Source organism: Lepidochelys olivacea (genome assembly GCF_965140295.1).
Source record: "Lepidochelys olivacea isolate rLepOli2 genome assembly, chromosome: 1".
NCBI lineage: Eukaryota > Metazoa > Chordata > Testudines > Cheloniidae > Lepidochelys > Lepidochelys olivacea.
The window spans coordinates 41358473-41371709 of NC_140411.1; the positions used below are offsets into that span (position 1 = coordinate 41358473).

A 13237-nucleotide genomic window follows, 5' to 3' on the forward strand; every position below is an offset into this window, starting at 1 on the left:
GCTGTTTGCCTGTGTCCTTAAACTCCCAAGATTTTCTATAATCCATCTCAGATTAACTTGATTGCGTTTTAGTTAGAATAAATAAAATGATTATGTATCTGTACTGTATTTGGCATTCAGTGTCTATACAGCATATTTGCCTTTCAGTGAAGCATTTGATATGTTAGAATATAGATATTCAGGCCTGCCTATAAAGGCCTATACTTTAAGAACTTAGGTGTATTTTTATCACTTTGTTTTATACCTCTATAACTAGCTAAGAATCAAAATCACACGTCTGCCTGTGTATGGGCCTTCTCTCACTAGGATAGTCTGAGGCCTTGTTCTTAGACTAAGGCCTTTGGCTAAGCAGCAGGGGCAGCCATAAGCTGGGAAGTGTATGGTCACATCCTCAGATTTCAAACCAGTTACATTGAAATAAGGTGGTATTGGGCTGTTAGGAAGACGATCCTGTCCTGATAGTGCTCATCAACACCAGACAAGGAAAGAGATCTTAAGATGGTTAAAGAAAACTTAATTTGATAGCATCCTGTCTGGTGAGAAATCACTTACCAGTGGTTGTGAAACCCTCATTTCTGTTGAGGGCCCCCACTTTTCAATTGTTAATCTATCTGATTCTCTAATTGTTTCTGTCTGCTGTATAATTAATTTTGCTAGGTATAAGTTAATTAGGGTAGTGGGATATAATTGGTTAGAGAATTATGTTACAATATGTTAGGATTGGTTAGTTAAATTAACTAGTAAAATGATTAGTTAAGGTATAGCTGAGAATATTACTTTATAAACTGGGGTCAAACATGAAGTGTAGGGAAGGGAAATTGGAGTAATGTTTGCTAAGGGGGGGGAACAGGGACACAGGCAAGTGGGATAAAAGACCCACAGCACAGATGCAGCTGGCCCAGGTCAGCTGACTTGGGCTCACAGGGCTCAGACTTCAGGGTTATAAAATTGCATAGTAGACATCTGGGCTTGGGCTGAAGCCCAGGCTCCAGCACAGTCCTTAGTTGCGGGTTCTCAGATTCCAGGCTCCAGCCTGAGCCCAAATGTCTACGCTGCAGTTTAATAGCCCCAGAGCTTGAGCCCAAGTCATCTGACCTGGGCCAGCCATGAGTCTTTTATTGCAGTGTAGAAATGCATTTAATGACTCATTAAATAAAAGATAATGATAAATGGTAATGTATCAAAGTTGGTGGAAGTGCCATAAAATGTGGTTGTACTTTGTAAACTGACTATAAAAATGGAATTGTGGGGCCCCTATTTACCTCTTAATGACTTCAAAATCAAGGCTCTAAGAGAGACAACCTTAACTCAGTCATCCAATGTAATACTGTTTAATAATTAAGTTATAATAGCATTTCCACATTATGCACCAGAGAGAAAACACATTTTATTACATATTCAAAATTTCTTGACTTACTATAAGCAAAATGAGGTTAATGATACTGGCCTTGTAAAAGTGCTTGAGATCAACTGATGAAAAAAACTAGGTAACAAATGTATTCCTCAGCCATTGACTCCATCTCTTGGTTAATTTTTGCCACAGAGCAGTGCCCTCATGCTATTGAAAAGTAACCTGAAAAATGTGAACTGGCTGTAGAACAATGCAATGTTGTTTTTCCTGAGTCTGCAAATCACCTGAACAATGTGATAGATGTGACTTTTCAGTCATCTCAGTGGATTGTTAACTTTGGAGTCTGAAGATGACCATTTCATTGTTAACATTAACTATTTTAATGTTGATCATTTTAGCAGTTACATGCAGTTAATGCATTTATCCAGCAATCCCAAACTGCCACCTTTGCTTCCCCAGGTGCCAAAAACCCAAATGTCCCCTACTCAGCTGTCAAAACCTCCAGCTTCCCATGACAACTTTTATGATGCATTTATTCCTTGTCAGGACAGAAATCTGTGGCATATTGAAAACTGAAAATATGGGGACAGCATAAAAGGTAGAATTTAATATAAAAATAAACAACATAATGGCTGTTGTCTTAATATTTTTCATATTTAAAGCATTAAAAGCCTCCTTTTAATTGAAATGAAGAAAGAATTTTCTAGTCTGTTGCAGCAGGTGATTGAAGAATCCAGGTCCAGCATGCTGTTAGAGTACTTGGAGCTGGGGCTATATTATTAAAAAAAAAAAATCTATACTATAACATAATAAAACCATATAAAATTTTTGTTAAAATTCATATATTCATAGTTTCGTGTGTATACTGATAATTGTATGACAAAATAACCAGTTGCCAGATTTGAGTTCAGATTATGTATTGCAATGTGATTTTCAGTTCTCGGTTCTGTGTGTTGAGTGACAGTATTGTTAAACTGAGAATGAACGGGTTATGTAGATTACTGGACTGTTAATGTGGGTGAGTGTAGTGATGATAACAAGCTGATGCTTGAAGATCACTATATTGTATAAGGTGTGAATATTGTTTTAGTCTGTGCTTTGTTTTTATTGTTTGTGTTCTAAGGAAATGCACCTGAACAATAGTAACTGTAAGGATATGTCCACACTGTGGTGATAAACCTGCAGCACTGAGTCTCAGAGCCTGGGTCAGCTGACTCTGGATTGTGGGGCTTGCGCTGCAGAGCATAAAATTGCAATGTAGACATTCAGACTTAGGTTGGAACTTGGACTCTGAGATCCTGTCCCCTCACTGGGCTCCAACCTGAGCCTTCAACATCTATACTGCAATTTTATAGCCCCACAGTCCAAATCCCATGAGCCTGAGCTAGCTGACATGGGCCTTCTTGTGAGTCTTTTATCATGGTCTAGACATACCCATAGCCAAGGATTTTTGTGGGAGCTTATGTAAAAGACAAAAACTAAATACAACTCCATGGTTACTTGTGGTATTTGTGTTTTTAAATGCTGTTAAGCAGCCGCGGTACTACATATTGTGAGATAAAAATACAAAGAATTATGTATAACCTTAAAGTTGTGCAGGGGATATATTCAGGTAAGTTTGATAGTTTAGATAATAGCTTACAGTGTAATCTGAATTTGTCTGGAGCACCAACTTTTTTGCTATTACTGCTGTTTCAATTTGAATATGTCTTGTAACTTCAACTGATTCCTAAAAAAAAAAAAAAAATTCTATAAAAATGACTGTTCCTAAGCATTGTTTTAACTTTTAAAACTTTTTTCCAGGATGCAAGCTGCTATATAAACAAGATTTTGCAAGACGGTTAGGACTGAGATGTGTTACTTGTAATTACTGCTCACAGCTCTGTAAAAAGGGAGCTACTAAGGAACTAGATGGTGTAATAAGAGATTTCTGCAGTGAAGAGTGCTGTAAAAAATTTCAAGACTGGTACTTCAAGGCAAGTAACTTAGAATTTTTGACAAGAGCTCCACAGTGTAAAAAGACAAAATGCACTTGAGGATATGTTCAAGGACTGTCTAGCAAATATGGCTTACTTCAGCACAGCATTTGCAACACAATAACCAAATGTTTTTTCCATCATTTCAGATTTCACATAACTTAGAGCAGCATTTCTACTTGTCTGTAACCCAAGTTTCCCTTGCCAAGTGGTTTACTAAACAAACTAATAAAAGAACTGCCCACATTGCAGTTGCCAAAAAAGCTGCTTCAGCCTCAATTAATAGAAATACTTTTGCCAATCAGAAATTATTTTAATTTGTATTCAAAATGTTGGTGAAAAACCCATTAATAGTAGCTGGCTGGTACCTCAAATAGAATGAGAATAGATTAGGTTAACGGAGTTCTTTCTCTTTGTTCCTGTTTTTGCCTGTCCCCTTTTCCTCCTGTTTGTGAACTTCATAGGCTTTAATTGTTCAGTATTGCCCAGTGCAAAGGATGCCAAAGTGGAAAAATGAGACCAAATGGATTTCTTATAAAAGTGTAAAGCAAATGTGGTGACTTCTTTTTTTTTAATTCTCTGGACATTTAACTAATTTGTTACTCACAACCAGCCAAGATTACGCCTTAAGAGCTTTTGGGAAAGAAGTTAAAGTGAAATTGGACTGGGTTTAACCTGCCATTGGTATCTGGATAAAATATTTGATCTCTAGTGTGAACAGCCTGGAAAACTACTTTGATATACCAAAACAAGAGCTACACTTGTGGATGCAATTGCAAAAACCGAAGGATTACAAAATTCATCATCTTTCCAAAACTGCCTACACAGCCTGGAAGTAAGACCATAAAAAGCATGAAATATTAGAGGTCCAGGTACAGTCCAGTTATCCAAGATGATAAAGCCTTCCAAAAAGAACCAAATCTGAAGAAATATTTGATATTTTTGAATGGCAGTTTCCAGAGGTTTTACAGCAAAATGTTGTACAGTCTTTATTTAGCATAATGTGTATATAGGGTCCAGTTAGGAATCCCTAAAAGAATACCACTGCAGACTACAGTGTTGTTGTTTTTTCTTTGCTCTCTCATGTAAAAGGTTGAGGCTAAAAACTGGCTTCAGGTTTTAAAAAAAGTTACTACAAACATTCTTTCATACATTATCTTAATTGGATGAATAAGTTTTTAAACTCAGAGTAAGGAATTGAAATCTATCCCTTATATAACAAGTGCCTACTGATATGAAAATCTATTGCAGCCCTGCTATACTTGAACCAGTCTCTTGGTTGGGCGTTCACCTGACTGGCTTAAAATATCCAAACTTCCACGGAGATGGGATTCTGATTTGGGTTTGGGAATTACTTAAACTATTACTTCAAATGCACTTCTGTTTGTGTGATAAGGATATGCCTCAGATGGGCCAATAAGTCTGCTTAAAAGAATTGCTGTACTTACTGTGGTACAAGGAACTGAAATTTACATTACAGTGGCTTTGCCTTGGTACCATGGTGTGGCAAAGGCAATGTAATTTAAGCAACCTTGAAGATGCTTTTGATAGTATTGTTGGTCTTAAATTTTGACAGATATTTTTATATTTTGGGATCTTACACTTCTGAGTGAAAATTAGTGTTATGTGACACTGTTGAATTGTTAATTGTTGCAGTTGCATTGTTTGATGCTACTTAGTGCCTTTTCCTAATTCAGTTATGGTTATAAAGTTTGGGTTTTTTTCAGTGGGGAAGACATGCATACATTCACAGGTTTTTGGAAATTTGTGCATCTTGCTAAAAGTCTCTCTGCCTACACTTGCCAAATGCCTTTTTTTAATTAAAAAAAAAAGGCCACTGCATGTATCTCTTTTGCTTTTTTTGCATTCTACAGTTACATTATATACGTTTTAAGTGTTAGTTACTATCCTTTCCTAAGTACAGGTAGCTAAAGATCATTTTAAAATGTAGGAAGAAAGAGTGGACAGATGTTGATGCTGCCCCCCCGCCCTGCCCCTGATTTGTACTTCATTTGCTGTTTTGTCTTTAAAAAAAGTTAAAAGGAGTTACTTACGCTTGAGTTGTTAGTCTCACTTATGGAATGTCCAATGTTATACTGGAGTTTCAAGAAATTTAAATATATTTAGTTAGTAAAATAAGTAGTAATGGCCTAATAATGTTTAATACCAGCGTTATGTTCATTAAACAAGAGTTTGTTTCCATTTTCTTTGTTGTCTACTTTTTTAAACTGGAAAAAATTCTCATGTGTATTGTAATTAGCAGGTATGGGGGCCTCTTCATTTTTACATGAAATTAATGCTCATGAGAGGCCTCAGAGTAGCAACTGTGGAGGATGAAATCCTCTCTTCAGATAGCAAGTATGGCAAAAGCAGCTGTATGTCAAGGTCCCCACCCTGTCCAACTCTATCACGAGTCAACCCAGATCTGGAGGTTCGAAGGGTAAGAGTAGTTCAGCCCTTGTCATTCTTTGCTGAGAGACCTACGAGCTTATCGGTGCCAAATGTAGTGATAGCTCTTGCAATATGGATACTATCTAATCCGAAAAAGGTGATCTGAAAGTGAAGGATTCTGTATCCTGAGGCCAACTCCCTAAACTATTGCATCCCTTTATGCTAATATATCAGTGTAATTACATCTATTGATAAAAAAGCAATGGTTTGGATATCATTCTAAAGAGTAGAAAATCATGGAGATAAAAATTGAACTTTGAGGAACAGTATGGAGAAAGGCATCTTGGGACAAAGCTGGAGCTACTGCCAGAGACCACACAGTTAGATAGGTAGAAGCAGAAACACATGTCTCTGCATAAAGTAAATATGGGGCAGTCCTAAAGGGTAGAATGGTCCATATGTCAAAGATTTCACTGAGGGGGAGAAGAGCAAGGAGGGAGAAATAACTTATCAGCAGAAAGAACACTTCCACTGTATTTTGCAAGATCTGGTTCCTTATATTTTCCATGAGGAATCGGATTAGGGAAAGAGTTATGCTGCTATCATCAAGCTCCATCTACAAGTCCAAAGTAGATGGATCTTTCTACTAAGCTGGTCAGCTGAGAAGTTAGTGTAATATTAGCATTAAGAGGCATACGAATTAACACCTGTTGAAGAGAAATGGAGCAGTTTGCAACTCTCAGAACTAATGTTTCAATCTTTCTGTTGACTCTGGAAGAGAGTGCTTGAATTGAGTCACATCTAGAAGGGTTAGAAACACTTTTAATGCAAGTATTTTCAAAAACAGGTGCTGAAAATTCAATTCCTAAGTCCACACATAGACACCTTAATATTTCAAAATCTTGGCTCAAATTTTATATTCTGCAGAAATTCTCACAGGGTCACTAGAGAATGACACCAAGCCACTAATTCAAGCAGAAGAGACTAAATACCTCGCCTGATACACATACACACTATATACATAAAAGCACACCACTTAGTCTCTTTTGTGCTTGAACTAATTAGCCTGGTATCATTTTCTGGTTACCTTGTGAACACTGATGGTGCAAATGTCAATTCCTCAGCAATCAGATCCTCATATGTAACTTCAGTGCTACATGTCTTTTGACAAATTATCATATCTGTTGCACCATGTGCTGCTTTAAATGGGTTTTCCAGGGTGTATCATTCAACAGTTCTATCTGGTATTCCCAAGTACCCTTAAACCTTGTATTCACTCCCCTCCCCTCCCGTTTTTGGTATCATTTGGCATGTAGGTGTTAACAGATGTGAAGAGCACTGTGGTTATGAGGATTTGCTTGCTTCCTGAGGGACTGCAGCTGGCACCATCAACATTCATATTATAACTTAGTGTGACTGATTCACTTCAATGGAAGCTTGATTTATTAGGAAGGAAACCTATCTTTGGTTGGCGTAGATGCCCAAGTAAAGTTGTCATGCTATCTGATGTAGACATAATATAATGCAAGGCCAAGTGTGGAGGAGACCTTTTCCATTGAGGAGCTTTAGTTATGTGCTAATCCTTGGGTTCCTGACCAGAAACATTGAAATGACAACTTGAGCTTCCTGTTAGATTTGCAAAATATATATTTGTATTGCTCTAAAACTGGCAAAACTTAATCATATTATTTATTTATAACAATTTTACTACTGCTACAGCACAAAGTAGATAAAGACACAAGGTCCCTGCACCAAGGAGCTCACAATATAATTCAAATACAAAACACTGGACAACAATATTGTTGCTTAATTACTATTTCATTGTCCGTTGGAAAGAAACCTTATGGAGGTCTCAATCTCTGTCCTCCTCTCTTGTTTTGCAGAATGTTTTAGTGGACCCTGTTAAAAATGGTTCCATGACATATAGATATCTTGCTGAATATGCAGAGATGAGCTAGTTTTATGGACTTAAAAACATGTAAACAAATGAATCGTGTTGATCCCTCTTTCAGTTTTATATAGTTGAAAACCAAATGACTAATGTGTCTATATTCACAGATCAGAAGGTAACACAAATGTTCTGGAAGTGGCAAAGAAGCTGTCTCAATTGAAAATGAAACTTAACTGTTTAAAAGTACTCTAGAATCAATTATAAATAGCCTCATCATTAAGTATCCTTTTAAAATGTAAAATGTTTAGTTCTTTTTCTGAGGTTTCTTTCTCTGAAAAATGTCAAAATCTCCCTTTATGTTAAGGCTGCCAGGTGTGACTGTTGTAAGTCTCAAGGAACTCTCAAAGAAAAAGTACAGTGGCGTGGAGAAATGAAACATTTCTGTGATCAGCACTGCTTACTACGTTTCTACTGTCAACAAAATGAACCTAATATGGCAACACAAAAAGGACCTGAAAATTTGCATTATGGTATGTGATGTTTTATAGATCATAAATAGCGAGAGGAACTATACATTCATTATTCTGAAAAGACATTTTTTTTTAATTTACAAATTTCAATTGTGGATCAATATTTTTCACTCAGATGACATCTACAAGCAATATAAACTTGTATATACAAAGGAGAAACTTCTGTTAAAGGAGAAATCAGAAATTGATGAAATTATATATTTTTTTCTTGCGATAAATCCTAGAGGCACCAGCCCCATTGTGCTAGAGAGTGTCCAAACATTTGTTTTGCTGTTAGAAATTTGCTTGTGCTATTTGTATTGGATTTTTAATGTTAGCTTTTTGTTTTATTGCCAGTTTTTAGAGTGAAAAATTCTGTAACTTGTCAATTAATATTCTGATTCTGTGGACATGTATTCAGTACATTGCATGGGTAGAATTAAACACACAATTTGTTTGATCTTAAAGAAAAAAGAGACTAGTTCCCAGTGAATCATGCTAAATAATTGCCCTTTGCTGTTTGTTTGTTCATATAGAAAACTTACTTGTACTACAAGAGTCACAGTTTGAAGTTTAGCTCTGAGTCCAAACACTGGTTAAAGAAACCAAGTAATCTCAAGATGATAGGGGATAGTAGAACACACTTACTCATATTAGGTTCTCTTCAGCTCTAGTGTAATTTTGCATTTAATATGGTGGATAGGGAGCAGGGAACCCTCTCTTCCTCCCTCACTCCCAGTTTGTCTTTGCTTGTACTTTGGGGTCTTTTCCTTTCCAAGTGTCCTTAGATCATGGGGAGAAGGGGGATACCAGGGATTAGAGGTGAAAACATTAAAAACATTTTTTTCCCACTTGGGAACTTAACTTGCAACATCTTTTTGAATTGCACAATGCCCTCTTGCTTTAATACAAGGAGGCAGCTAGATCCTTTGAAAGAGCAGGACGCTTATGTGCATGTGGAGATCATAGTGATACTTAGGGGTTGTCCGCACACAGAAATGACACCAGTTTAGTTAAATCAGTTTTTAAAGCAATTCATTCAGATCGGTGCATCATCTTTGTGTGTACACTTTTAAACCTGAGTGGTCACTATTAATTAAGCTCAATTTAAGATAAGCTGATATAAGGCAGTCTTAAACCAGATCAAGAGTATATTCACATGGGTATGCACTGATTTAACTCAGTGGATTTGGAAACTCATGTAGTTAAAAGGGTGTAATGTCTGTGTGTAGACTGTGTCTAGGACTGAACACAACTGTCATAGACAGTTGGCTGTGCTTGTCTGGTAATATTGTGATAAAGCAGCAATCAGCAGTTCTGCTATGGTGCTACCAGGATCATAGTAACCGTCTTAATTTTTTTTGTTGAAAATTTATTTTATGCACTTTTTATATAAACTGATAAAATAAACACTGTTAATTTTGAATCTCTTTATATTTTAGATCAGGGTTGTCAAATTTCCCGAACAAAAATGACAGTAAGTATATAAAATATAATTAGATATATTAAAATTACATCTTGAACTCTTAAAGAAACACCAACAAAATAAGTAACATTTTTAAATTATTAAAATAGAAAACATTAATTCAGTTTTGGGGCTTTTGCTGTTTTTTGTCATCATGATCAGTGAAACTAAATTGGCTTAAGTTATAAAATTTTTTTAAAAAATTGTATTCATATGTCTTTTTAAACTACTTGCACTAAAACAAACTACTGTGTATTTTATTGCTGAATTATGTGAGCGTATCCCTTTAAAGATAATTCACAAGAAAATATAGGTTTTGTATGTTTTGTGTTCCGAATGAGTAGGTGTATATAATACATGTACAAGGGAAAAAAAACACTGATTAATGAGCATTTTAAGGTTATGACCCATTTTGGAATGGCAGAAAGTCCCAAATTAAGGCCTCTGATTATGCAAATAGTTACTGTCAGAAGTACAGTCACTGCAGTACAGAGTCCCATTGACTACATTGAGACTGCATGTGGGAATAATTGAGTAACTTTTTGCAGGACTGTGTAGCGGAGAGCAAGGCACAGCATGAGTGGAGCATGGAGTAACCTCAAGTTTTAATTTTACTAGGTTGTATCAGATTGTCACAAAAAGGGGTTTTAATAATGGTCTCTTCCTCCAGGTTACCTTGTTTTAATTTCACACTAATTTATTTTTCTCTCTTTTGTTGAGACCTTCGGGATGCTTATTTTCAGACTAGAATAGATGGGCTCCTTCAGATTCCCTGCTGCTATAGAAAAATATATTTAAGCTTGTATAGAGCTAAAAGTTAGACATATATAATACAGTATCTTAATTTATATTTAATTTGTCTAAATGTGTATGTGTTAAACTTTTTGGGATTTCTGTAGTAATTGGGGTTGTCAACCATAAGCCATCTTGATTAAAATTTCTGAGTGACTACATAGAAAACTGCTTCTAGACACACTGATTCGGTCCACAGTTTTAAAATAAAAAGCATCTTAAAAGCCCTCATGACTTAACCTTTACTTTTTAGGAAGTACATTGTCATCTATTGTAGTATTTTTTTAAAAATATTTTACTATTTTATAATATCCGTTTGTAAGTCTTAAGTATTTCCTCTACTGATTTTAGTTCACACTGCCATGTATAGGTGAAAAATCTCTTTTGAAGAGAACTCTGTTCATCAGTGGGATTATTTTTAACAGCAATTGAAATGTATGTAGTGTTCTGTCATGCAAAACCACTTTGATTTATTTATCATCACTTTTAGTGCTTTTCTAGAAATAGAGTTGGATTACTGCTATAGAGCCCAGATCGCATATTTTTAGGATAAAAAAACCAGCAGTGGAATGCTGAAATTAAAAATAAAAATTAGAATTCAAGACTTTTCATTATGGATTATTACACCTCTAAAGAGGGTCAAATTTTGAGCCTCGAGCCTTTCAATTGTGTTGTTTTTAATGAAGTAGTTTAAAGCTAGAGCTTTTGAAAGTTGTAAACCAACAAGTCAATTTCTTTATGCTTTTATAACGTAACAGCAGTGAAGTCAATGTTGTAGTTTAAACTAAAATTTAAAAAATAATTCTGGAATAGGCAGTTATTCTGAAAGTATTAGCCCAGAACAAATAAAATTACAGTTGTATTATGCTTCTGACTGAAGGAGCTCATTTGGAAATACAAAACAACTTTTAACTGAAGAGCAGTCACCAATGCTGCTGTGTTTTGCTTTCTTTTCCAGTACTTATATATGTTTAGAACACAAATATTGACTGGCATCTGAAATCAAAATCTGTAACAAATCAATAATGATGCAATTGTTTGCTTGTCTCCAGGGTTCAGCGCCACCCCCTTCTCCCACAGTTAACAAGGAGATGAAGAACAAGGCAATTCTTTGCAAACCTTTGACAATGACAAAAGCCACATACTGTAAACCTCACATGCAGACAAAATGTTGTCAGACAGGTAACTAGTGAATATTAGTAGAAGTACCAGTTCATTCATTTCATGTGTTTGAATTTTATTGGCTTGGAATATGCTACAGAAAGTTTAACTTTTCCACGCTATTATTGTAAGACACTTTTAAGGGCCTATCAGTATTTTGGCTTGTTTTTATAGAAGATGATTGGAAGAAAGAATATGTCCCGGTGCCTGTTCCTGTACCTGTTTATGTCCCGGTGCCCATGCACATGTATAGTCAAAATGTTCCTGTTCCAACAATGGTTCCTGTCCCAGTAAGTCATGCCTTATTTTCAAGCTGAACTTCATTCAACTTTAGCTCAGAGAATAATTTGTATTATTTATTAATTTGCATGTTCGTCATTAGGACCATGCTGCAGCACCTTTTTTTTCCAGGTAGAACAGTACTTTTCCCAGTGACACTTCAGTTCCCTCACCAATCTTCAGTAAGCAGCCTGCCCGCTGGCACGCACGTAAGCTCTTACAGTGCTGTTTGGCTCCAGTAGCAGTTTTGACTGGTGCATCTCTGCTGGATGGTCGAAGATGGGGAAGAGAAAGATTGCATTGGGGATGGCAGGGTGAGACTAGCAGGAGGGAGTAGAAGCAAAGAGGGAATGACAGGGTTGCAATGGAAGCCAAGATAAGATTTGGATTTCAAAATTTCTAGCAAATTAAGCTTTTTAATACTTACAATTTACATAGCATTCTACATCTTCTACATGATTTACTCAAATGATAATCCTTACAACACTCCTTTGACTAGGAAGGTAAAAAGAATTTCCCACATTTTACAGATGGGGAAATTGAGGCCACCAAAAGAGGGTAATGACTTGTCCAGGGCCACAAAGAGTAGGTAGATGGAGTCAGACCTGGGATTAGGAGTTGGGAGTCTCCTGGCACTGTTCTTTATTCTCACCACAAAATTGTACTACATTACTTCTCATAGCATTTCTGTCCCTCTTTTCTTCACTCTGGTCATCTGTATTCATGGTTTTTCAATGGTCTTATCAATTGTTGGCTTTTCTGCTAGACCCTAATGAGGGCGCCGCTTCCTAAGCCCTGGACTATTAATTCTTTTAAAAGATAGATGTAAAGCTTCTGCATTTAACTCTTACATAATTGGTAATCATTTGTTAACAATGAAATTTTTAAAGAGTTATTCATTCCTATCTGCTTAGGTGCCAGTTCCAGTTTTTCTGCCCACCACTCTGGATAGCAATGAGAAGATCCTTGCAGCAATAGAAGAGCTGAGGGGTAAAGTTCCTTCAAATCCTCTGGAGGCTGAGCTACTGACTATAGCTGAGATGATGCCTGAAGATGATGGAAAAACAGAGTCTACAGATTTGAACAGTATGTTTTATTGCTGTGGCCTTTGGATCCATGTGTTTTTACTTCTGTGTGTATATATATCTATAGTGTTCTTATATTACAGTAATTAAATACAAAATTGCTATTTGTGAATTTTAAAATTAATTGGAAACTTTACCTGTTTAAACAAATTTCTAGAATATTTCATCGTATTTGAGATGCAGGTAACTTCTAGAAATCTGTTCTGTGGCTTTGCTGGCAGCCACGTAGATGCTGGAATCCTCCTCCTCATTTGCTCTTAGAGCCAGGAGGATGACAAATTGTCACCCAGGATTTTCTCACTCTGTAGGGCTCCTTCCTTTACATCTCTAGTTTGAC

General features: G+C 36.2%; 1 protein-coding gene across 9 annotated transcripts in view; it reads left to right on the forward strand.

Annotated features, from left to right (window-relative positions):
* The window catches only part of ZMYM2 (zinc finger MYM-type containing 2), a 189113-nt gene that overhangs the window by 143335 nt on the left and 32541 nt on the right, over nucleotides 1–13237 (forward strand). For all 9 annotated transcript variants that reach the window (XM_084649446.1, XM_084649445.1, XM_084649452.1 and 6 more), the window contains 6 exons: nucleotides 3155–3327; nucleotides 7974–8139; nucleotides 9561–9595; nucleotides 11428–11557; nucleotides 11711–11826; nucleotides 12730–12901. In XM_084649446.1, the coding sequence (XP_084505572.1) occupies nucleotides 3155–3327; nucleotides 7974–8139; nucleotides 9561–9595; nucleotides 11428–11557; nucleotides 11711–11826; nucleotides 12730–12901 (792 nt within the window). The remainder of the gene's footprint in view (nucleotides 1–3154; nucleotides 3328–7973; nucleotides 8140–9560; nucleotides 9596–11427; nucleotides 11558–11710; nucleotides 11827–12729; nucleotides 12902–13237) is intronic.